The 24,336-nt window shown below is 32.4% G+C and overlaps 2 protein-coding genes across 2 annotated transcripts; one reads left to right on the top strand and one right to left on the bottom strand.

Moving 5' to 3' along the window:
- Positions 1 to 427: 427 nt before the first annotated feature.
- On the bottom strand, positions 428 to 841 carry LOC126908991 (uncharacterized). The gene has a single exon (XM_050691350.1). The coding sequence runs from the start codon at positions 839 to 841 to the stop codon at positions 428 to 430; it is 414 nt and encodes a 137-aa protein (XP_050547307.1).
- Positions 842 to 5,735: 4,894 nt separating this feature from the next.
- LOC126908992 (uncharacterized) lies at positions 5,736 to 7,724 on the top strand. Its single transcript, XM_050691351.1, has 4 exons — positions 5,736 to 5,889; positions 5,956 to 6,216; positions 6,277 to 6,702; positions 6,766 to 7,724. The coding sequence occupies exons 1-4, from the start codon at positions 5,736 to 5,738 to the stop codon at positions 7,722 to 7,724; spliced, it is 1,800 nt and encodes a 599-aa protein (XP_050547308.1).
- The last annotated feature ends 16,612 nt before the right edge of the window (positions 7,725 to 24,336 follow it).

Genomic DNA, 24,336 nt, shown 5'->3' on the forward strand with positions numbered 1-24,336 from the left:
TCTTGCTTCACCTACATTGATATTTAAATTTCTGAGCTTTATATAATTTTCCTCATCGTTTCATGTGTTTATTAAATCACTGGGCTCTTCATACATTTTTCCTACTTCTCCATCCTCCTCAATTGTAGTAAGCATATATCAATGTATAACCACTGTGTCCTTTGGCTAATTATATGTCTTTGCTTAGATTCCCGTGGGTTTTTAAATTAAATTTCTAAAATTAAATTAGATTTTACATTACTTTATGAATGATGTAGTCTTTAATTTAATACTAACACTTGGAGGATAAATTATTAATAAGATTTACTTTTTATGCATTACTTTTAAGATTGATTAGTTTAAATGTTGTATTAAGTACTTTAAATATATATTAAAAAACAATTTTTTCTTACTAACACAATTATTCATAAGTATATACCATAGGTTATCATAAGTTTAGTTGTGTATCTAATACTGGGAAGTTTATTCTTACCAATCTGTTCATCAATAACTCACAAGGAGCTGCACCAATATGTGGTATTGTTGTACATCGATACTCTAGTAATAAATCATTTGATTCCTTTCTTTCACCTATGGGTTTTTTTAACAACTGTTTAGCTGTTTGAACTGCTCTCTCTAATAAACCATTCGATTNGGGTTTTTTTAACAACTGTTTAGCTGTTTGAACTGCTCTCTCTAATAAACCATTCGATTGAGGATAGTTAGGACTAGATGTTCTAAGTTCAATGTTATATTCTTTACAAAATTTTCTGAATTCATGTGAACCAAATGGTATGTTATCCGATACTATTATTTTGGGACACTCATGTACACTCATAATAGTCTTAAATTGACTAACCATTTCATTAGCAGTTTTACTTAGTATTCTATTGATTTCTAATCACTTTAAATAATGATCTGCTATTACTAAATAGTCACTACCACCAAATGTTAGTATGTCACAGCTTACTATTTCAAACGGTAATGTTGGGGTTTCATGTGAAATCAGTGGTTTCTTAATATTAGCATTCCTAAATTTTACACACACGTTACATTTGTTAACAAACTGTCTAATCTCATTTTCCATACTAATCTAATAAACTTATTGTTTGGCTCTTAGTATCGTTTTTACAACTCCATTATGTCCTTCATGAATTAATTTTAAAACATTATTTCTCAGACTTTTAGGTACAACTATTCTGTTATCATAATAAATTATCCCACTTTCTACAACAATTTTATCTTTTAATTTCCAAAAATGTCTTATACTTTCATGCAAATTTTTTTTATTAGTACTCCCTCTGAGCGGGCATTTGGGCGAGAAGCCAAAGCCCCCGGCGATTGGCTGCTGGACATTATTTCTACGGGTAAAAACCCGAAACAAGTAGAAATAACCGGACAGAAAAAGGATTACGCCGAATCGCTACCGAAAAAACCACAATTTTCCCCGAAAAGACCGAAGAATGACCATAATTCCGGTGTGATAACCGAAAACTCCGGTATCTTCGATGGGAAAATTAAAATCTCTGGGGGGGGAGGACAATCCTCTCAAAATCTTGGGTCATCTTTCGGTAAAAACAACGCTAGTCACAATATATCCCGTGAAAATAACCGCAAACACTTTGAGGAAGGGGATTGGGCGNATTAAAATCTTTGGGGGGGGAGGACAACCCTCTCAAAATCTCGGGTCATCTTTCGGTAAAAACAACGCTGGTCACAATATATCCCGTGAAAATCACCGCAAACGCTTTGAGGAAGGGGATTGGGTGTATTATCGCGCGCATCCCTTATCCAGCGCTGATAAAAAGTTTCATGCCGGCTTTGCCCCTAAGTGGCTGGGCCCCGTGCAACTAGCCAAAAGGTTAGGTGAGGGAGTATTTGCGACTAAAGGAAAGCGTCAGTTGAAGCTGCATGTTACGGCCATGAAACATGACACTTCGGGAGGTAATCCTAACAATCATCCTCTGTTACAGGATGACCGACAACCAGCAGCAAGGAGGAGCCCGCCCGTTCCGTCCATCGCGTCGATTAGCCGCCGAAACCGCAACCATGATGCGACGACAGGCGCGCAGGTTGATGAGGCAGGCAGCGGCTCTCATGGGAGAGTCCTACGACGAACTCCCAGAAAACTGGACCAGGAACCGGGTAAGAACGGCCGAAGTGTGGGAGTTGAGGTCCCAACCGTTACTTTGGGCCGCCTTCGACCGTGGGCTAACCGACCGGGCTCGTCGTGCGGAAACCGGAGAAACCCGGAGACGAGGCGATGGTTCAGCACGACCGCGGCCACGTGCTCGACGTCCCTGTCAACCGGCTCAAGACCGGTTACAGCAGCCACAACTGAACCACCGCCACAATGCGCGAGGGGAAAATGGACGATTCCGTCCGCGGCAACAGGCGCCACTGGTCGTAGTGGAACAAAGCGGAGTGGGAAGTGGGTCTCAGCCCGACGGAAACGTGAGCCGGGACCGACAACCCGATCTACCGGTCGTGTTCCTAGGAAACGACCGGATAGATCCGCCATTGGACTTAACCTTCCAACAGCCGGACGTCATGGAGAGGATGGAGGTGGAACCCGACGTCGAGGCAATCCTCCACGCTTCGCCCATCCTGCTACCGGACTTTGCCGATCTGGAAGGCGTCCCGGCAGACCACTCACCATAGGCTGAAAAGGCTAGCCGACCGGTCGGACTGGGGGGGGAGTATGACGCGGTCGCATTGCACTTCCGGCTTTACCGCTGGATGGCGACTGCGACACAGCTACCTCTCCTCGTCCGACAGGTCGCGCGACGCCGAGTGACCGCGGGTGACGAGAACCGGTCCAGGCCGCCGATCACTATCAAGTCTGACTTACTACTATTCATATCATCATATTGTTTGTTTTTGGACATTTTGTTACTTCCTTTTGGAATTGATATTGTCATTTAAATTCTTATGTATAATTAGTTGAAATATATTACAAAGTAAAAGTTTAATAACGGTGTTATTCAATATTAAACTATCACCTAACCACAACACATACTATTAAATTCTGAAATTGTACATTGTAATAATAATGGTATACTGTGTATAACATAACAATATCAAAAATATTTATAAAAAAAAATTATTTTAACAAGTTCATTTTTCAAAACGTCATCAAAATTTTTATTAAAAACAATTAAAAAAGTGTTTAAATTTACTAATTTTATTATTTTGGGGTATTTTCTGATTTAACGGGGAACGAGAGAAATTATTTTAATTTTGAAGTTAATTTCTTAAACTAAATACAATTCGATATATATTAATGCATCGTTGTATACCTTGCAACGACGATGTATCTTTTGAATCGTTAATACAATCTCAGTTTCACTTCGAAGCTAAAATTGTGTAAGTAGGATTCTCTTAAAAATTCAATCCATACGTCACAAAGTTTTAATGTATTAATATATACATTTTATGTGGATTTTTTAATAATGGTTGAAAAATATTTTTTTTCTTTTTGTTCAATTAAATAAAAAATTTTGGTATATATAAAACCTTTTAGTGTAATTAAAAATAAAAATGTAAAAAAAATAGTTTTTCATTTTTGCAATATTAAAAGAGCATAGTTAGGTCCCTACCTGGATCTAAGGATGTTGTATGCCTCTCAGTTAGGGTCCTTAGTAACACGCTATTGGCCCCCTTACTGTGATGCAGGTTCATCTGAGTGAATTGAATTCTATTGTCCGAGGGTCTAAATTTTAGATTTTGTCAGCTACTGCTCCCAGTTGATCTTGTGACTCCTGATCTGCATTAGTTGACGTTGCTGCTTTTTGCTAGTAGACGGTTCACCAAATGTCCCGTTATTCGCATTGAGACCTTCAAGTACAGCGATTCTTCGCAGAAGAATCGTTAGTTCACGCTCTTATTCCGACAGGTTGTCCGTAGGATCCCTGTTCGTCCCAAGTTCGATATTTTGTGGTGTTTGTATGTTTTTATCCATATAGTTCCCACAAGTAGTAAAGAATTAATGTCCATCACAGCAGAGCTCGACACTGTGATAAGGCTGTATAATCTATGGTGCGCCAGGTGCCATAGAGGATCCCAATGGTCACTTTACCTTTCGGCTAACTATCCTATGACAAGTTAGCAACCCTTTCACTTGGTATGGCTGGATTAGGAGGGCCTATTTGCTGTTAGCAAGCAGGTATGCCCAGGCCTACCGGTTCCAACTAACCAAAGTCATAACCGACTAGGAGCAGTGGTACGTGTTTCCACACCCACTGAAATAACTAGGGTAACTAAATATTTATAAAAAATTTTACACTTAATTGATAAGGACCCATAACAAAGATAGCTAAAAATAATACTTATCATGATTGAAGTTTCACTTTAAACTATTTTACTACTTTCCAAGTATTACGGACAGATTATTCGTCCTTCACCAAAATTAACTATTAAAAACTATACTAGTGTCTGATCAGCACAAACGAACCTACAGCTCAACTATGAGTATGAGGCGCGAGGATGTAAATAAGCTGATTACATACTTTTCTTAAATTAATTAAAAACATAACGAAGTTAGTCGACATTTTACCACACTTACGGCAACTTACCTTGATCTGATCTGATAACATAACTCGCGCAGTATTGTTGTAGATACTAAATTAAATACTATTATTATTTAAATCATTATTATTATTTCGGGTCGCGTCACCACCGTCGCTCACCTAATTTGGATACCACCAACATCTCTAAAGATCCAGTCTGGTTATATTTAAATAATATTAAATAGAAATAAATGATTTTTATCGTTGTTAGTTGAGAGTCTATATTTATTTGTTCACGAAACCGCTAACTGCCTTTTAGTAGGATATAAATTATATAAGGCCAGTGTTGTCCCGTTTAGGTATGGCTTAGCCAACTGTTAGGACCCTAGCGAAAAATCACGGTGCACAAGTATTCGGATAATTAAAACAATAATTAAACTATCACTTTTTTTACATATTACAAAGCTCAATAAAAATTCTATTCCGGAAAAATTAATTAAATCTTTTGCTCATTTAGGAATTGACAATGTATATTCAAAACGCACAAAAATATGCCCTTTTGAAAGAGGTACGACCATAAAAGCTGCTACAAATGGTGACATAGAAACATTAAAACTAGCTCACGAAAGAGGATGTGAATGGAATAAATATACCACAACTGAAGCTGCTGCAAATGGACATTTTCAATGTTTAAAATATGCACATGAAAATGGATGCCCATGGGATGAAAGCACAGCAGAAGCTGCTGCAAAATATGGGAATTTAGAAATTTTAAAATATGTTCATGAAAATGGATGTAGGTGGGATAAAGATACAACAAGGGCTGCTGCTGCAAATGGAAAATTAGAATGCTTAAAATATGCTCATGAAAATGGATGTAGGTGGGATAAAAATACAACAAGGGCTGCCGCTGCAAATGGGCATTTAGAATGCTTAATATATGCGCATAGAAATAAATGTAGATGGAATCAAAAAACAACAAGGGATGCTGCTGCTAATGGATTTTTTGAATGTTTAAAATATGCACATGAAAATGGATGTCCATGGGATGAAAGCACAGCAGAAGCAGCTTCAAAATATGGTAATTTAGATATATTAAAATATGTTCATTTAAATTATTGTAAATGGGATCAAAAAACAACAAAAAGTGCTGCTGAAAATGGACGAATAGATTGCTTAAAATACGCTCATGAAAATGGATGTAAATGGAATGAATTAACAACGAGAGAAGCCGCAAAAAGAGGTAGTATGGAATGTTTGGTTTATGCTCACAAAAATGGATGTAAATGGGATGCAACAACAACAAGAGAAGCTGCAAAAAGTGGTAGTTTGGAATGTTTAGTGTATGCTCATATAAATGGATGTAAATGGGATGTGGGCACAACTACTGGTGCTGCTATGAGTGGAAATTTAGACATTTTAAAATACGCACATAAAAATAGATGTCCATGGGATGAAAGCACAACAGAAGCTGCTGCTGCTAATGGACATTTAGAATGTCTAAAATATGCTCATGAAAATGGATGTAAATGGGATGAAAATACAACTAGAGCCTCTGCAGAAAGTGGATGTTTAGAATGCTTAAAATATGCTCATGAAAATAGATGTAAATGGGATGAAAATACAACTAGAGCTTCTGCAGAAAGTGGATGTTTAGATTGTTTAAAATATGCTCATAAGAATGGTTGCAAGTGGGATGTGGGCACAACTATTGGTGCTGCCATGAATGGTAATTTAGAAATTTTAAAATATTCACATGATAATGGATGTCCATGGGATGAGACCACAGCAGAAGCAGCGGCAAAATATGGTAATTTAGAAAACTTAAAATATGTTCATTTAAATGGGTGTAAATGGGATCATAAAACAACAAAAGCTGCTGCAGAAAATGAACATTTAGATTGCTTAAAATACGCTCATGAAAATGGATGTGAATTGGATGAAAAGATAACGGAATTAGCTGCTTTTAACGGTGATTTAGAAATTTTAAAATACGCTTATCAAAATGGATGCACTTGGTCAGAAGGCACAACTAGTTCTGCTGCTTACAATGGTCATTTAGATTGTTTAATATATGCCCACATAAATGGATGCCAATGGGATGATGAAACAACTAAAGATGCTGCGGAAAGTGGCTATTTAGACTGTTTGAAGTATGCTCATGAATATGGATGTCATTGGAGTGAAGGTACAACTGAAGCAGCTGCTATTTATGGTAATTTAGATTGCTTAATATATGCTCATGAAAATGGATGTGAATGGGATGAGGATACTGCAGAACTAGCTGCAAATTCTGACAATTTAGAATGCTTAATATATGCTCGTGAAAATGGCTGTCATTGGGATGAAGATACAACCATAGCTGCTGCAGAAAATGGCTTTTTAGACTGCTTAAAATATGCTTATGAAAATGAATGTCCATGGAATGAAACAATATTAAATGTTGCTGCTGAATATGGAAATTTAGAATGCTTAAAATATGCTTATGAAAATGGATGTAAGTGGTATGAGGGCATAACTAGAGTTGCAGCTTTAAAAGGTCATTTAGATTGTTTAATATTTGCCTATATGAATGGATGCCGATGGGATGTTGGCACAACTAAAGTTGCAGCTTTAAATGGTAATTTTGATTGTTTAATATATGCTCATAAGAATGGATGCTATTGGGATGTTGGAACAACTAGAGCTGCTGCAGCATGTGGTTGTTTCGATTGTTTAAAATATGCTCATGAAAGTGGATGTAATTGGGATATAGATACAATAGTTACAGCTGCTGTTCATGGTAATTTATATTGCTTAAAATATGCTTTTGAACTTGGATATGATTGGGTGAGAGGTATTACGAGAGGGACTGCTGCAAATGGACGTTTAGAGTGCTTGAAATATGCTCATGAAAATGGTTGTGAATGGGATGAAGGCACAACAAGGGAGGCTGCTGCAAGTGGTTGTATTGACTGTTTGATATTTGCTTATGAAAATGGATGTCGGTGGGATGTAGGGACAATGAGTGCAGCTGCTGCAAACGGTCATATAGACTGCCTAAAATATGTTCATGAAAATGGATGTGAGTGGGACGAAAGTACTACAAGACTTGCTGCTGCAAATTATCAATTTGATTGTATAATATACGCACATGAAAATAATTGCCCGTGGAGTAGAAATACCATTCATGAAGCTATTCAAAATAATTATATTGATATAATTTTGTATGCTATAGCAAATGGTTGTCCTAATTAATTGTCTTTTTAAATGATTCTATTTTTTAATATGTTGTCTAATTACAATATATTTAAAATAAATAATCTTAGGATTTGATAGTAATAATTTTATTTATATTTTACTTGTTTAATATTTAGTGTTCTGAAAACGTTACTGAAATCCAATACATCATATTTACATCATTTTTCGAGATTTCAATCTAACCAAATTTGAGAATGCCAAATTACTTTTAAAAATATCTCCTCAATATTATGATACTGTGAAAAAAAAAAAATTTTAAATGTGCTGTTCCTTTTTTGTATGATCTTATCGAATTTTTATAAAATATATCAAAGACAATAAGCTTAGTTTTTTATTTATTTTATTAAAATGAAAACCTAAATAAAGGTGAGGGACCTGTAAGGTTTAAGCCAAACCAGAGGACCTACTATTTACTCAATGAAGAACAATGGACAGTGACCTAGTAGCCGAGCCAAGCAAGACAGTACTTGTTGACGGAGCTGATAATCAAATCATCGCTCATCGCTCACTGATCCTCTGTGCCCGGCAAATAGCACCTAGTGCTAACGCTGATCACAGTTGTAGGTAAATGTCCTTGGAGTGAAGCCACACATAGACAGTAAAGATTATATAAATTTTCAGACATAGCAGAGACAGAAGCACCAGAATCAAGAAGAGCAGTATAGAGATAATTAAAGATAGAAATTTCAATTTCGGGACGAAAACTAAGAGAAGGAGAGATTTTTTGATCAAGACTTAATGGATGAGATGGAATATTTAACTAAGGAATATTGGGAGACGATCGTTTCCCGCATGTGGTGATTGGGATACATTAGGAGTAGTAATTGGGAGAAGAATTGTTTGTGGAATTTTGGGGTTAACTGTTATTATAAGGAGATCGTCCATGGAATCGCTTTTGATAAGGATTATTAGGATTATGATTCTGGGGTCAATTATTTTGAGAATTGTTATAAGAATAAGAGGAGTTCATTGAAAAATAATTAGAATTAGAATGTTTTATTAAAATGTTCAGCATAGGATAAATGGTCAATTAATTCATTAAGGGTTTTAATACGATGAATTCTTAAAGGACTGGCTAGTTTCCGGAAAATGAGAAAGGATTTGGAATATAANCGGAAAATGAAAAAGGATTTGGAATATAAGAGTTTCGTTTTCGATGGGAGGATTAAGATATTTTGCTTTATTAATCCATTCATGTTATGTTTTTGAAGAGTAGAGGTATCACGATGATAATAGGGACGAGAAAGTTCATTAAGGGTCATTAGCTGTTTACTATAGAAACAGAAATGTTGGCGAAAGAGCTCAATAAAATTGAAAAAAGTATTAGGAGGAGGAGTGAGAGCATTAAAACATCGTTTGACCTCACCAGTAATTCGCCGTCGAACAATATTAATTTTGAGGTAATTAAGGATATTTTGTAATTGGAAATAATCATTAATTTCAACAAGGAAAGCTTCAGAATGAACAGGTGTTAGATTACCATTATATTCATGGATAACATCAGAAAATTTTTCTTGAAGGAGAATAGAACTATTATTTAAAGAAAAAGAAGGGCGAGGTTCAGCATTAGAGGTAGTTTGGGTAGGCAAAGAATCTTTAAACAAATTATTGGAATGAGTAGGTGGAAAAGTTGGTTGATTTGGGAAATTTGAATGGGGATTATTATTAAATTGTTTAAGTTAAGGGGAAAAAGTGGTAGAGGACATTTGAGGACCATAAGAATATCTAAGTTTTTTAGGAATATCAGTTTCAATTTTTTGAGATAAAGGAGGAATTACATTAAGATCAGGAATAGATAATTGAAGTTTTTGGACAGAGGATTCAAGGGAAGCTAACCTAGCAGATTGACCTGCAACTAAGCATAACCGTTCCGATAAATTAGAAATGTCGGTTTTTAATTCGATTTGGACATCCGAAATTTCATTGTCTGTGTAGGATTTGCATTCTGCCTTGCTATTTTTAAGTACTTCTAATAATTTGGTATTGATTTCAGTCATGTCTTTTTTAAGATCCGAAAAAGAAGATTAGAATTGTCGTCGTGATTCCTCGAATTGTTTTTTAGAGTCAATTTAACCAGAATAATATATGATTAAATAAAATTTTATCAAACAGTTAACTTAAAAGTAGTATTAAGAGAGAGAAAGAACAAAATGAAATGTATAATAGTTTAACAGCAAGATTAAATGAAAACAATTTAATAGATCAGGTTTTGAGCTAACAGATTTTACCTAAAATAATTTTGTTAATCAAAACAACAAACTGAATTAATCAAATAAATTAATAAAAAGATAAATGGTTAACAGAAGTCAATATTAATATAACAAGGGTCTGTGTTAAAACAGTAAACACCTAATAAAAATATTTTGACAATTAACTAAGTAACTATAATAGTTAAGATGAATGGTTATAAGAACCGTTGATAGCACTAATATATAAATATAAGGATATCAAATATTATAGGTTATGGCTATAGGTGGGTCACACTAGGAGCTGTACCTCAGGTACATTTTCAATCAACATTCCATAGAAACAAAAATACATAAATAATCAGAGTAATAGTGAAAGTGAAGGGAGGGGTGGTGGGATTTGAGGCCCTCAAATCCGCGAAACGCATGGATATGGTTAGTTGGCATATCACTGCTCAGACGATGTTTCGTCAAAACAGCGTACTACAACCCCTGAGACATTACCATGCCACTATAACCACTTACGGGGAGATGAGTCTCATAACGGGAGAGGGGAAGTGTTGGGAAGTTAAAAACTAAAATAACATGTAGTACTAGTACAATGTTATAACAATATTTAAACATGGTCATGTAAAATAAAAAAAATATATAAGAACGGAGATTTAATAGAGAGAATAAAGAAAGAGATATTTTGAATAAAAATAATGGCTAAGCAAAAAGTAAAACATAGAGAAGTTTTTTTAATATTGAAAATAAGGAATGAGGGGAGTGGGCATATTAGTGTCACTAACCCCCAATTATTGGTGATAGCAGACAAACTACTATATAAAAAATGAAATTAATAAAATAATTAAATTTTCAGTTTTACTCTACTACTGTTATTTAAAAGAAGGATATGATTATCAACACAATGTAATACATAATAAGGGGAAGGGAGAAGAAAGTTAACCCATAAAAATGAAAGAAAATTAAGTAAAATATTAAAGATCAATTTAAATTCAGCTTATAACTAGTATGTGCATAGATAGGGCAAGTATATGAACAAAAGAGTTATAGTGTAAAGGTTACTTAGGCATCATTAATGATAGTACCATATAAAAGACCTGTCAATTGATCTGTGCAATGCCGAACATATTTTACTTAAGTATCGACAATTTCCGCTTGTGTAACCTTTTAGTTTGTTTAATAAATTTTTTGACCATGCCTTAGTGGAAGGAAAGAAGAATATAAAATGTGGAAATTGAGCCTTACAATATATTAGATGGAAAGAAAAAAACAGCATATATGTATAATAATCACAATATGATATTTTCAGTTACGAAAAAATAACAAACAAACAAAAGCCAATGGTAAATGAAATTAGCACAAATTAATAAGGGAATAAATAACATATATTTCCTGTTTATAACTAATACATATATTATGTGGACTGTAAATCCGTTAAATAAACAATAAAAAATTATTAATAATTACCCACTGCCGCTTGAAGGTGATGAATATTATGTCGTAATACACTGGTCACTATCACAATTTGAAATAACAGTGGGCTACTCTGTTTTTGTCCACAATAATGGTTTTTCATTTAAGATTATTAACACTTTAATTCATAAATTATATTCATATGCTTAAAATAATATGATTGTTTTTAATTAAATAACTTAGAAAAATATTTAATAAACGCTTACTGTTATTTAATTATATTATATTATACACGATTCAGTCATGAGTCAATTATTAGTCATCTTTAAAAATCATTTTATAAGACATTTATAAATTATACTTGTCAGCTCTTTTTATTCTTATCTTAATACAAAAACACAATGTGTTAACCCTAGTCTAGAATTAAAAAAAAACTATATTAACGTTGTATAAAAATGATTTGTATATTATCCATGTGTATTAATTTATATATTTCATATTTTATGCTTACTTAATAATAAACAATAACATTACAAGAATGACACAATGATGATTGTTTGGGGATCAAAAAATACTATAAAATGGCTGAGGACTTGAGAGAATCTGTCTCTAAATATCATTGCGCTCTCGACTTCGATACTCAAAGTTCGTAATCATCATTGTGAAATTTTTACTTGTTAATTTATGAACTAAACATTTGAGTACATGTTATTTTGTTATAACCTGATATTTTCAAAAGTTATTTTTAGAACAAAGAAAAATCTTCAGGTAAGACTTTAAATCATTAACAGTCAATACTTATATTATCTTATAATTCAATTATTTAGAATTAATAATCTGAATATAGAACGACAAAGCAATAGATAAAATAATTATATTAATCTTTAAACTTCAATTAATTCTGTAACGTGACAAAAGTATCTATTTGTTTTTTGTCTATTTGTATATATATATATATTTGTGTTGAGCCGAATGCGGACTGCGACGGTGTTTGTCGGTAAAATTATCATGATAAGGTGTTGTGATTTGTTTATGCGCGTGCGAGATAGTCAGCTGTGTACTACTTCAGACCGGTTCATGGACGGCATTTGTTTGTACATTCACCCCGCTCCTTTCCCATCTTGAACGTCATTTGCACTGCTCACCGCATACATTGTCNATTTTTTATAATTAATATGATTTATTAATAAATACTAAATAAAGTAATGAGTAAAAAAAAAAAAAGGTCTTCAAATGCTAGGGTTGCAGTTTTCAAATTGTTTAGTTGAGCTCCCCTACTTATTTTTGGCCAATTCGAGCACTGGTCGCGAGTGCCCGCTATTGGTTATACAATGTGATTTTTTTTTATTGGCGTCGGTTGAGCCTGCCTCATTTTCTGCCGGTAATGTATAAGTTTTGTTTTAATGTTTTGAGCCAGATTATTTTTTTTTGTGCGCCGTGCCATAAGCACGTGTGACGAATTTTTTCATATTTTTTTATATAGTTTTTTTGTGTAGGTGCCCCTATATTTTTTATTTATATTTATTTTTATTTAGGTCCCTCGACATGGCAGGCGTATTCCAATACCACCTGTCATGTTATATATGTTTTTTTTATAGGTTTTATATTATATTTTATGGGTGATATGTATATATTATTGGTACAATGTGGTGACGTAGTGCATTTTATTCCGGGGTGTCCCAACGTCTTGCAAGCTAAGCCTAACTGCCAAAAACCAGTCGCTTACTTGGGACGTATACCCGCCGTGCTTAGCGGCAATGCTACGATTAATAGCCGGCGGGTACCCGAAGACGTTCATCGTATTCTCTAATAATAAAAGTGTAGGTGTAACTATTTTTTTCATTAATATCTGTTTTTTTTTCCTCTTACTTTGTCCCCTTTAATTTGTAGACGAGGTTTTTTGACCATTCGGTTTTTTGCCTTGTAGTAACTTAATTTTTTTTTTGTTTTTTTTTACTTAATAAAGTCCCCTTAATTTAACTTAACCATCATCTTTTTCTTCTCTTTTGCGTGTTCCATTTTCAATGGACTCGTGTATTTTTTTTTTCTTTCAAAAAATCAACTCCCCTAGTTTATAAGGTACGGGAAACGGCCTTGTATAAGGTCATCCCTTATTAATATGGTTATGTGATAACTTTCACGAGGTTTTGGTGTACATCTACTATCAACGACTCAACGGACATCAACTTTAATATTTATTAATTATATATTTTTTCTAATTGTTTTAATATACAAAAGTTAATTTTTTTAAAAATCCTACTGTGGTCCGACAATACACTGTCTCGCCCAGTAAGTTGGCGACCCTTTTCTTAAAATTTTGTAAAACGCCATGAAAGTTACAAATTTTTCGTTGCGGCCAATTAATTTGATTTTTATATATTTGTAACCTTTCAATTATTATTAACTAGTTCGGCCCTTATACATAATCACATTACATGGTATTCATGAGATGGTCACCGCCTCTTCGCTGCCTCAGTGTATTATTACAGGTACTTATTAGTTGGATCATTTATAATATCTCTATAAGAGGAACCTTAATTATTACTTTTTATATCTACTTGTCTTTATTGTTCTAAACCATCGGACTTTACAACCCCGATAGAACCTCGTTGCTCACCAATTGACCAAATCCCCAAGTATCCAATCTTGGTCAATAAAGACACCTAACATAATTTTAGTTATTTTCGTATTATTACAATTGTGACACTTCGGATGCAGGGAAGGCAACAAAAAAAAAACACCATAACATATAACAAGCCGTTGAGCAACTCAAATTTAACAATGTGGTGACAAGGCAATACTTGACTCAATAAAACCGGATGTCCATATGCTCGAAACGACCGAATAATTGAGCGCGAATGAATTAGTTTTCAATGACATACGTTGCAGGGATCGGTCTAAACAGCAGCGTCGCCGTACCGTTACGAAGGTGACGGTTTTTAGTAGGAAAAAACACATTGAAGGTCGTGGCGTATATTGAACGCGTAATCTTCGGTCCACTAGACGGCTACAGAAAAAAAAAAAATGGAGTAGTGTCAGCGGCATACCTGTCGTGATAAACACAAACATGTATGACGTGACCGACTGACCTGCTCGCCCCCACTCACCGTGTTTTCATGTTTAATTCTAACATGATATCTAACATGATCTAACAACCGTTCACCAATCCATCAAACACTGTACCGCACAACAAATGCTAAAAATAGAATGGGATTAACAAACATAATATAATGGGGGAGAACAAAAATCAAAAATAATGAATATTACCTTTATAGGTATTACAACAGTAGGGTTTGCACAGGGAAACAAAAGAAGTGGGGAGTCAAAGATATATTTAATTTATTTTTTTTTTTACTTTTTAGCCAAAATTCAAAAATTTTTTTTTTATAATATTATGAAGAAAACATATAGGCCATGTATAATATAATAATATTTTTGTTTAATTATTTAAAATNGACGTATCGTTGAAAGAAATCGTTTCCGTGTGAGAAATAATGGTAGCACACAAAAACAAATTTTAAAAAATGGTAACATAATAGGGTCGTGGCAAAGTATGAACGAGGCATAGTTGGGACAAGTATAGATGATATCTGACAGTGATTAAATCACTATTATAAGAAACGCTTCGATGCAAATCTGTAGATAGTGTTTAATCTTAAGAAATTGGTAGATTATTTCATAAGCAACAATAACTCCTGTTCACTTAATTTTATCCCGATTAGTTATTTGATTTATAATTATTATTTACAAATATATAATAATTATAGTAATTAAATTTATATGAAATTGATATTTAATTTTTACGGAGATATTATAAAAATAATAAAGTAGTTATATTTCTTTGCTTTAAACGCGTATAAAAATTTTTAAGTGCTTGATGCAATACTTTTCAATAAAAAATGTTTGTTACTTATAACAAAGTTATAAGTTTTATACACTGTACTACAAGGAACTTTCATCAGAAACAAAAATATACTTTTCTAAATCAACTTTTCGCAATATTTTCAAATGTGCAATTAGACTTTTTCTATCATTTCTAAGTAATGTGTGTATATGGGGCCACCTCTTCCCATATACTCATTTTAACGCCTCTGGTTGGCGCCTCAGTTAGCGCCTCATTTTATATTTTGATAACATATTTTACCGCCTCCCTCCGTATACTTGCAAAGATAAAATTACCCTTCACCCTTCTCCCACCAAATGAGATTTATTATTTTTGTTTCTTTGAATGAACAACCAACCATATTTCAAATCCTTCCTCACCCTCTTCAGAAATATTTATAAATCGAGGTCGAACGTAAGAAAACTCCTATTGAGTTGTCGTATGTCTTAATCGTGTGTGATTAGTGAAGTATATTAGTGCGATATTCAATATGAACATAAGTGCAGGTGTAAAAAATGTTAAATTATCCACGCGGTATTCATCTCAACCCGATATTGTTATGCTGGGAACATCTGTATTCAATTTGAGTTTTATAGATAGAAAATTCATACACATCAGTTGCACATGGATTAACGATCGTTACTCACCAGTGGTAATAATAATAACACAGACTATGTACTTATGGATTGACATCTTTAAGTTCACTGATTTTTTACACTTAATCGATGAAATGATATCGTCCATGGATGATTCATGTAAATCAAAAATTTATCTAAACACAAATTTCAATATTGCAAAATCTAAATGTTTCTCGTAAAGTTATCTATCGATTTCGGGTAAAGGTATTGAAGAACATATAATGGGACGTGTATCATTGACGGAAGAAAATCTAATTGTTCTGAAAGAAATAAAATCATGTCGTCTGGAGGTAGCAAAAGATAAATTAGAAACTTGTAAATTATTGTGTATGCAGAGTATAGAAGTTTCTGAAAAAAATAAAGGATTTAGTAATAAACAAGTTTTTACTATTACCCGATAATATAATGTACTCGATCGTCAAAAATAGGGATATATCAGTTATGTCAAAAATATCGACAGCGTTGTACAAAGAAATCGTTACTTTCGATTATAAATGTATTATTAAACGTATTTGGGATCAATTCATAGTGGATTTCAAACATCAAACCAATCAGGATATTATGGGAATGACAAATGAAAATATTAGGTAAATACTTTACTTGGTTTGTTTATTGTATAAAACTACATTAAATTAAAATTTTTAAAAACAACGATAACGAACCAGATCTTTTGGAAAATCACTACGAGAGTATTTACGATGATGTTGATGATATTCAAAGTTGTAACGGGTTTTTCGAATCAACTGTTTAATAATAGAAGACGATAATATTACTAAAATTATTGTAAAAAGATGAATACTATAACGTATTATAACTCATTTTTAATTGAAAAAAATTAATATTTTTACATCTAATCGCTGTTTGGTTATTATTTAGGAACTTATAATCATCATGTTAAAAATGTTGTACTCACATGGGTTAAATACTACATATAAGTCATAAGTTGCTAAAATTATGGTTGTTGTTATTGAGGTGGATAGGAACTGTACAGGCACCCAAGTATTAAATAAATTTGCGTAAAAACGTAATGTATTAAAAATTCAAAAATATCCGTTAGACTTAATGGAATTCTCTCCGATGTTTTTTTCTTTTAAACGTCAACAAATTTAAAGCAATCACAGTATCATAAGAAAAGCTAAATAATCACTTTAAATTTTACTGTGAGTGTAAAGAGATTGTAGGGTGTTAGTCATTATTTGGAATTGAAACCCACATCATGTCATCACAGGCTCAAAAAATATTAAACAAGAAAACCGATTCACTGTCGGATATCGAAGAAGAATGTTTTAATATTTTAAGCAGTATAAATATTGAAAAATTCTCACAAGATTTGGTAAGAACTTAAAATATTTCTATTTATATAATTATAATACAATTTATTATTTATAAGAGAATTTACTAAACCGTAACCGCGTTTATTATTGTTTGATCGTCGATGTCGAATCATCGTTTAAAACAGTGGATGTTTTGTATCAATCTTTTATACGTCATGTTTTTCGAAGTACAAACGTGTAAGTTACCTGTTTCCAACATCGATTTGAATAAATCTGAATCGAAACGAATGAAACACGGACCCTTGCTACCCGATAATATACGTTGTATAATTTGCGGACCATCCAATTGTGGTAAAACAAACGTAATGTTTAATTTACTGACGGAAGAAAACGGCTTAAAATTTGAAAACATATACCTCTATACAAAAACTCCGGATAACGCAAGTATAAAATTTTCGAGTATTGCCGATGATAAAATTATTTATGTCTAATTAGTGATCTTTTGATTATCATTAAGCTAAATAGGACTAATAATTTCTGATAATCTTGGTCCATAGATACAGAAAAAAATACGTTAGAAATTTTTTTTATTAAGTGCACACGGTACAAAAATAATTTGAAAAAGAAAAAAACGGAAAACAGCTCCATGAAATAAATATATGTCAATGCACTAAAACCATTTTTTTTCGCTTTATCAGCCCATTAAGGACCATAGCAGCTTCACCAAAAGGAGGAGGTTTTTAAGCTATTTATACTCCGAAACGGGTGGTTAGTCTATCGCTGGAGAACACTAAAATTATATTAATATTAATTAAATATTATTTTATTACTAGATTACTCGATAAGTTGACAATGTTATATTATAAATCAAATATAAAATCGTAAATTAAATTAAATTAAATTGCTAAATTGTAAAATTTTTATTCATAAAATATAAATACACCATGTATTATATCATTACTACAATTACGTCAAAATAAAACAATACCATAAAAGAATAAAAAAAAACAATATTTGTTGCAAATTTTCTAGATTCAACTGTATTTTTTGTATTAACAGTATTTTATCATCAATAAGAAACTGATAAGGTATAATATTTATTTTGATGTGTTTTTCGCTTTATATTTACTTAAAATTAAAAAAAATTAACATATTTTAAATTCTTATATATCCTTATATGTTGGTTAAATTTTTATAATTGTCAATATTACTAAAAAAAAACAGTAGCACAGGGTGAACTTGGCATATTAAGGACCATTATAGATGATATCAAATAATGTTTAAAATTATTATTATGTACTAATAAAAAAAAAGTATATATGTGGGTATTGGCCAAATTTGGAGTGTATGGGGATTTGATCAATTGGTTACCATCGAGGTTCTGTCGAAATTACAGAGTCCGAGGGTTTAGTACAATAAAGACAATAATAATAATTAAATCATTATAATATTTTTATTTTCTTTTGTGACATTTTATGTCTAAAATATCCCATCAAAATAATGTAAAAAATCTATTTAACCCTAGAATACTAACGTTGTACCATACTACATTTTAAGTAAATTTTACGTATAACATTTTTTTAAAAATAATTTATAATTTAACTTCATTTTGCATATTTTTTATCAAACGAAATAACTAGTACAACAACTATCTATAGACAAAATAAAATAACTTTATGATAATAACTCAAACAAATAAGTCTTATTTTATTTATTTTATTTTATTTTATAATTTCATGGGCAGAAGCCCTTTTTAAAAATAATACAAGTACATAAATTAGGTAATTGTAACATAGTCAATGATATATACTAAAAATAAGTAAATTAATTATTAAACGCAAAGATAGAAATACAAAATGAAAATTAAATTAATTATTAAACATAAAGAAAAATACAAAAATTATAATGAAAAATTAGGGTCAACATTGGCATTAGACATAAGACGCCTAAGTGACTCATTTTTTGCATTATTAGTTATGCAGTGAGAGACAGACAACAAATGGAGCATTATTTCTTGTTGCGCGATGGGGTACTCTGAAACATATGAGGGACAACAGGATCAGCGAATCAATATTACCATTCAATAAACCAATTAAGAAATTAATTCCAGCATTGCGCCTACGCTCAGCTAATGAGGATAAGCCAAGCAAATACGAGACAGGGGCATAATCGTGATTTGGACAGACTATGTTGAGCGAGTCGCTGACAAAGTGTAAGAAAGTATTACGGTATAGTATTAATTTTTCAAACATAAAAAATAAAACAAGCATACTTATATTATATAAATTATATATTTTAAACTTAAAAAAATATGCTGCTTAAAATAAATATCACTTTTTTAACACAACAAATGACAAAATAAATTATTTATAAAAAAAAACAAACCATAAAATACGAAATTTTATAAAATATAAAATATTCTCAACATTCAAATTATAAAATAATATTATAATACAATGAACTCTCAGAATAGTTTCATACTAAGTGCAGAGCCGTACTGAGGATTTTTGGGATCTACGGCAAATTCACTCAGGGACCTTTCTATTAGCATATTATACTTTTATAATATTAGAGTATTTAATTTTCAAGACCTCAGCCATTTAAGGTCATTATGCATGTATATTATCGGTTCAGACGTCTGGTGTCGCGTTAACTTGCGATAACGAATTTCTACCTAAATACTAAAATTAAATATAACTTTATCATTCTTCCATCTTTGGCAACATTAATAATAAATATTAAAATTATTATTATTTAGAACAAATGAAATCTTAGCATACTCGACATTAACTTAATATAAATATACAGAGTCGCATTTAGAGAAGACACTGTGTGCACGTGACCCGGGTGGGAAAGATGTCACNAGTGTGCACATGACCCGGGTGGGAAAGATGTCACTGAGAAAACGATAGCCAGCTATTTTAGAATTTAAGATCTTTATGCGATATGGAGGAAAAATTGTTGATAAGAATAAAAAAAAATCAGTTATTGGGGCAGCGGAATGAGGTACACAGAATTGTACCAAATGATGTGTACCAGATGTGTACCAAATGCAATGTTAGAGTCTATGGGTAACTGTTGTCATGGTGCCTTATGTTTAGCGATACGTTGGATACACGGTCACCCGTCTTCTTCATCATCAGCCTAGTCACTTTGCAAGCTCAGTCTAATTAGAGTACCTCTGCTTGTCTGCTAAAGTACAAAGGCTTATCGACTGGAGTGCCATATTTTTCGTATATTGAGTTCCCGATGCTTTTTTTCACAATAATACTAGTATTTTTCGTTCATTATTGTTTTAAGCTTATTTTAAAAATTATTTTTAAGTTTTTAGGTTAATGTGCTTTAAAAGCGTGTTTTTAAACTATATTTTTATTTATTCTTTTTACTCACGACGTACAAAACGTTAACATTTTGTTAACTTTCACGAGTGCGATTTGTAATTTTTTCTCTTGTTTTTATGTTTATTAAAACATATTTTGAACTAATAAATTAATAGTGTTGAATTTATTCACGTAAGTGGTGAATCTGCGTTGCCTCTCATTACTACCGTATTACTGGTGTAAACAAAAAGGTTAGTAAACTAGAATTAGAATAAAATTGAGTGGTGTACATCAATAAAAATAAATATGCTTAATTGTCCACCTGCTCGTGACCCTAGGTTTTACTAAACAAAGTATTACTTAAGGATTTTCCTCATTGTGTAATTACTTCAANTAAAGTATTACTTAAGGATATTCGTCATTGTGTAATTACTTCAAATATATTACACCTATAAATAATATGACTGTTGTTACTTCGTAAATTCCATTAGGCCAACTGTAGTATAGAAAAACTACCATTTGGATAACTAAATACTAAATACGGAATACTAAATAATCACCCTTAAAAAATGAATGACAATCCTTAATATTATATTAAAAGATTATGTCAGTTCAAAATTTGATAATTATTAATTTTTTTTAATTTTTAATAATGAATAAATATTTTATAATTATTAAAAAAAAAGAAACAAATAAATTTATTAAATATATTATTACCTATTTTTAATCAGTTACATTTTAAGTACAATAACTACGCAAAAGTTTTAATCAAATTAAAAAAAAATATGAAATATATTTTTAATTATTTATTTGAATTTTCGTATGACAGTAGCAAATAACATTTACTAAATTATTCAAACGTAATACTACTATTTTTTACGATATCTCGGAAATTAAGTGTGCACAAACAACGGGACCTTGTGCACATTTCTGCACAAAGATATATATATGTACCTTTTAAATGTTTAAATATACTAATGAAATTTCGTAGAAAAAAGCATATATTAATTATATAAAACAAATAGGAAATAATAAACAATATGTAATGGTAGCACATAAGATGAAGGGTAATAAACTATGTCTAATTTATTATATAAGATATATTAGTATTTTATAATATGTAGATTCAGTTCGGCTTCAGCTATTGTAGCGATAATTCGTGTTATTGTTACGCACCTGTGAATCCGGTTTTCCTTATACATATAGTTCTATCGTATTTAGCTGTATTTCTCTAACTCACATAAGTAGTCTCGCATAATTTTTTGTTTTTAAGTTTCCGTATGCCCAATTCACCGGGTGGACCGGGCCGTCCACCTAATAACGGTTCTGGCCCCATAAAAGTAACTTTGCACAAAAATCGAAAAGACTCCGATTAATGATCAACTGCCAGTGCGAAACGTAATTCTAAAAAACTTCCTACCAGCCCGGTTTCTCCGAATCTACAATACCTATTAGATAATCAACCGCAACTACTCCCAGCTAACATACAATTTCAGTATAATATTAACGAATCGGCCGATAACAATGAAACTAGTACGGTATATCTTAATGATGCCATTACGCTAACGTCAGATAGTAATTCTAATACTAAGGACATCGATAATGTTATGAATAACAATAGCGACCTTGATATATATAACACAAATACGCCAAATAAGGTAAACAATGATTCTGAAACAGTACATTTGTCTACCGTTAAAAAAATTACTAGTAATTCGAATGTGGATTCTAATCTGAAATCTTTTTCAAATAATTTTAACGGGCAATTCTCGTTGAATCCACGGTTAGCGACCAAAGTATCGGCAAATTACACCCGCTAAAAATTGGGAAACTTTTCCACAACAAATTCGGCGGTATAAAACAAATAACTCCAATTGGATCCAGAGTTAAAGTTTTATTTGATTCTATCAAATCTGCCAATGCTTGCCTTAATTCTAACCTTCTCCCTGGTATGAACGTAAAAGCTTCAATCCCGTCTACTCTAATTTACTCTCACGGTATCATCCGCCTGGATACCTCAACAACAGAGGAGGAATTTTGGGNACTCAACAACAGAGGAGGAATTGTGGGAAGGTATCGAATCGCCGGTTCCTATTAGTGGTTTTCGTCGCATATTTACAAAACGTAATTCTAATACCCTAACCCAAACTAATTTAGTAGAACTCAAGTTCTTTTCTTCAAAACTACCGGAAAAAATATCAATATTTAAAGTCATATTCACGGTTTCTCCTAGCATCCGTTCACCTGTTATCTGTAATAAGTGTCTTCGCTACGGACACACAGCCAAATTTTGCAGAAGTAAGGCACGGTGTGCCTGTTGTGGTGCTAACGATCATATTGCCACCGATTGCCCTAATAAAGACAACTCTACCCCATCATGCTTACATTGCAAAGGATCCCATGAGGCTACAGATCGCTCATGTCCTGAATGGTCCCGTCAAAAGGAGATTAAAAAAATCATGGCTGTTGAAAACATTTCGTACAACGATGCCATTTTTATATTTAAGAATAACATTGTTAATAAATCTAAAACTTTTTCGAATAGTGTTTCAAACAATGCAAATATTATAAATAACGCCAGTGCTCCTCAAAACCCTATATCTATAGAATCTTTTCCGAGCTTGACACAATCATTCTCCAAAAAAAGTAGAAATACNAGAATCTTTTCCGAGCTTGATACAATCATTCTCCAAAAAAAGTAAAAATACGTATCATGGTAATAAAAACAGTGACCAAACTATCAACCCGCATTTTGTCTCTAATAAAAGTAATGATTGGTCTTCTCCCAACGGTTCGTTTCTCGAATACATGTCCACTAACTCCTATGCCCAACCTGCTGAGAAATTCTGGAATCTTTTTTTGGCTAATCAACTCTCTTCAGCTGTACACAATATTCCTTCCTCTATATTATCATCCCCTCAACCCTTAATCAATTAATTGAATCTCACATCCTTAACTTTCTCTCTTTATCATCTAATAACAGTTTACAGTAACTTCCTCATCTCACCACATTTTATCATCATTATTGTTTTTTTTTTTTTTACTTATTTATTTATTTTTTTTCTTATTCATTGTCCTTATGACTTTTTATGTATATACTTTTGTCTATGTGCGTATTTATGCAATATATACACGCATGTATGTTTATGTACGTACAATTGTCTCTTGTTTCACTTGTATATTTTTATTTACTTATTTATATCCTATTTATATATATATTATTTTACATGAACATAAGGTTTTTATGTATCTGTCATTTATTTACTTATTCCCTTTCCCTTTCTCTTTTTACTAATATTAGAAGTATCTTATCTAGAACACTAGTCCTTGCATTTCTTATCCACCAAAATAAATGCCAAATTGTTCTACTCTCAGAAACTTGGTTACTTCCAAATAAAAATTTTCATCTTTTAAATTTTAACTCAGTCCGCTCTGACCGACAAGATGGTTACGGCGGTGTCGCCATCTCGATCCACTCCTCAATTCAATTTCGTCCCATTACACTTAATAACAATCTAAAACAAATGCTCAGTACCTTTTCGATCGACCTAGTTGGTATCAATGTATTAATGCCGGACAATAACACCTTTCAACTTTGGTCTATTTACATTCCTCCTTCATCTAATCCCTCTACTCTAATAGTTTCTGAAATTTTTAAACTACTCTCCAATAACTCCATAATTGCAGGGGATTTTAATGGTCATCATTCTGCCTGGGGTTCACTAAATTCCAATTATGGAGGCAATATTATTCACTCAACCATCATTCAGCATAATTTATGTATTCTGAACACAGGTGCTCCAACTAGAGCTAACCGGCCACCGTTCCCGGATACTGCTGTTGACCTAACAATATGCTCCCCTAATATTTCCTTGTCCTCTTCTTGGTA

This window comes from Daktulosphaira vitifoliae, unplaced genomic scaffold (assembly GCF_025091365.1).
Source record: "Daktulosphaira vitifoliae isolate Bord-2020 unplaced genomic scaffold, ASM2509136v1 Scaffold_67, whole genome shotgun sequence".
Classification (NCBI taxonomy): Eukaryota; Metazoa; Arthropoda; class Insecta; order Hemiptera; family Phylloxeridae; genus Daktulosphaira; species Daktulosphaira vitifoliae.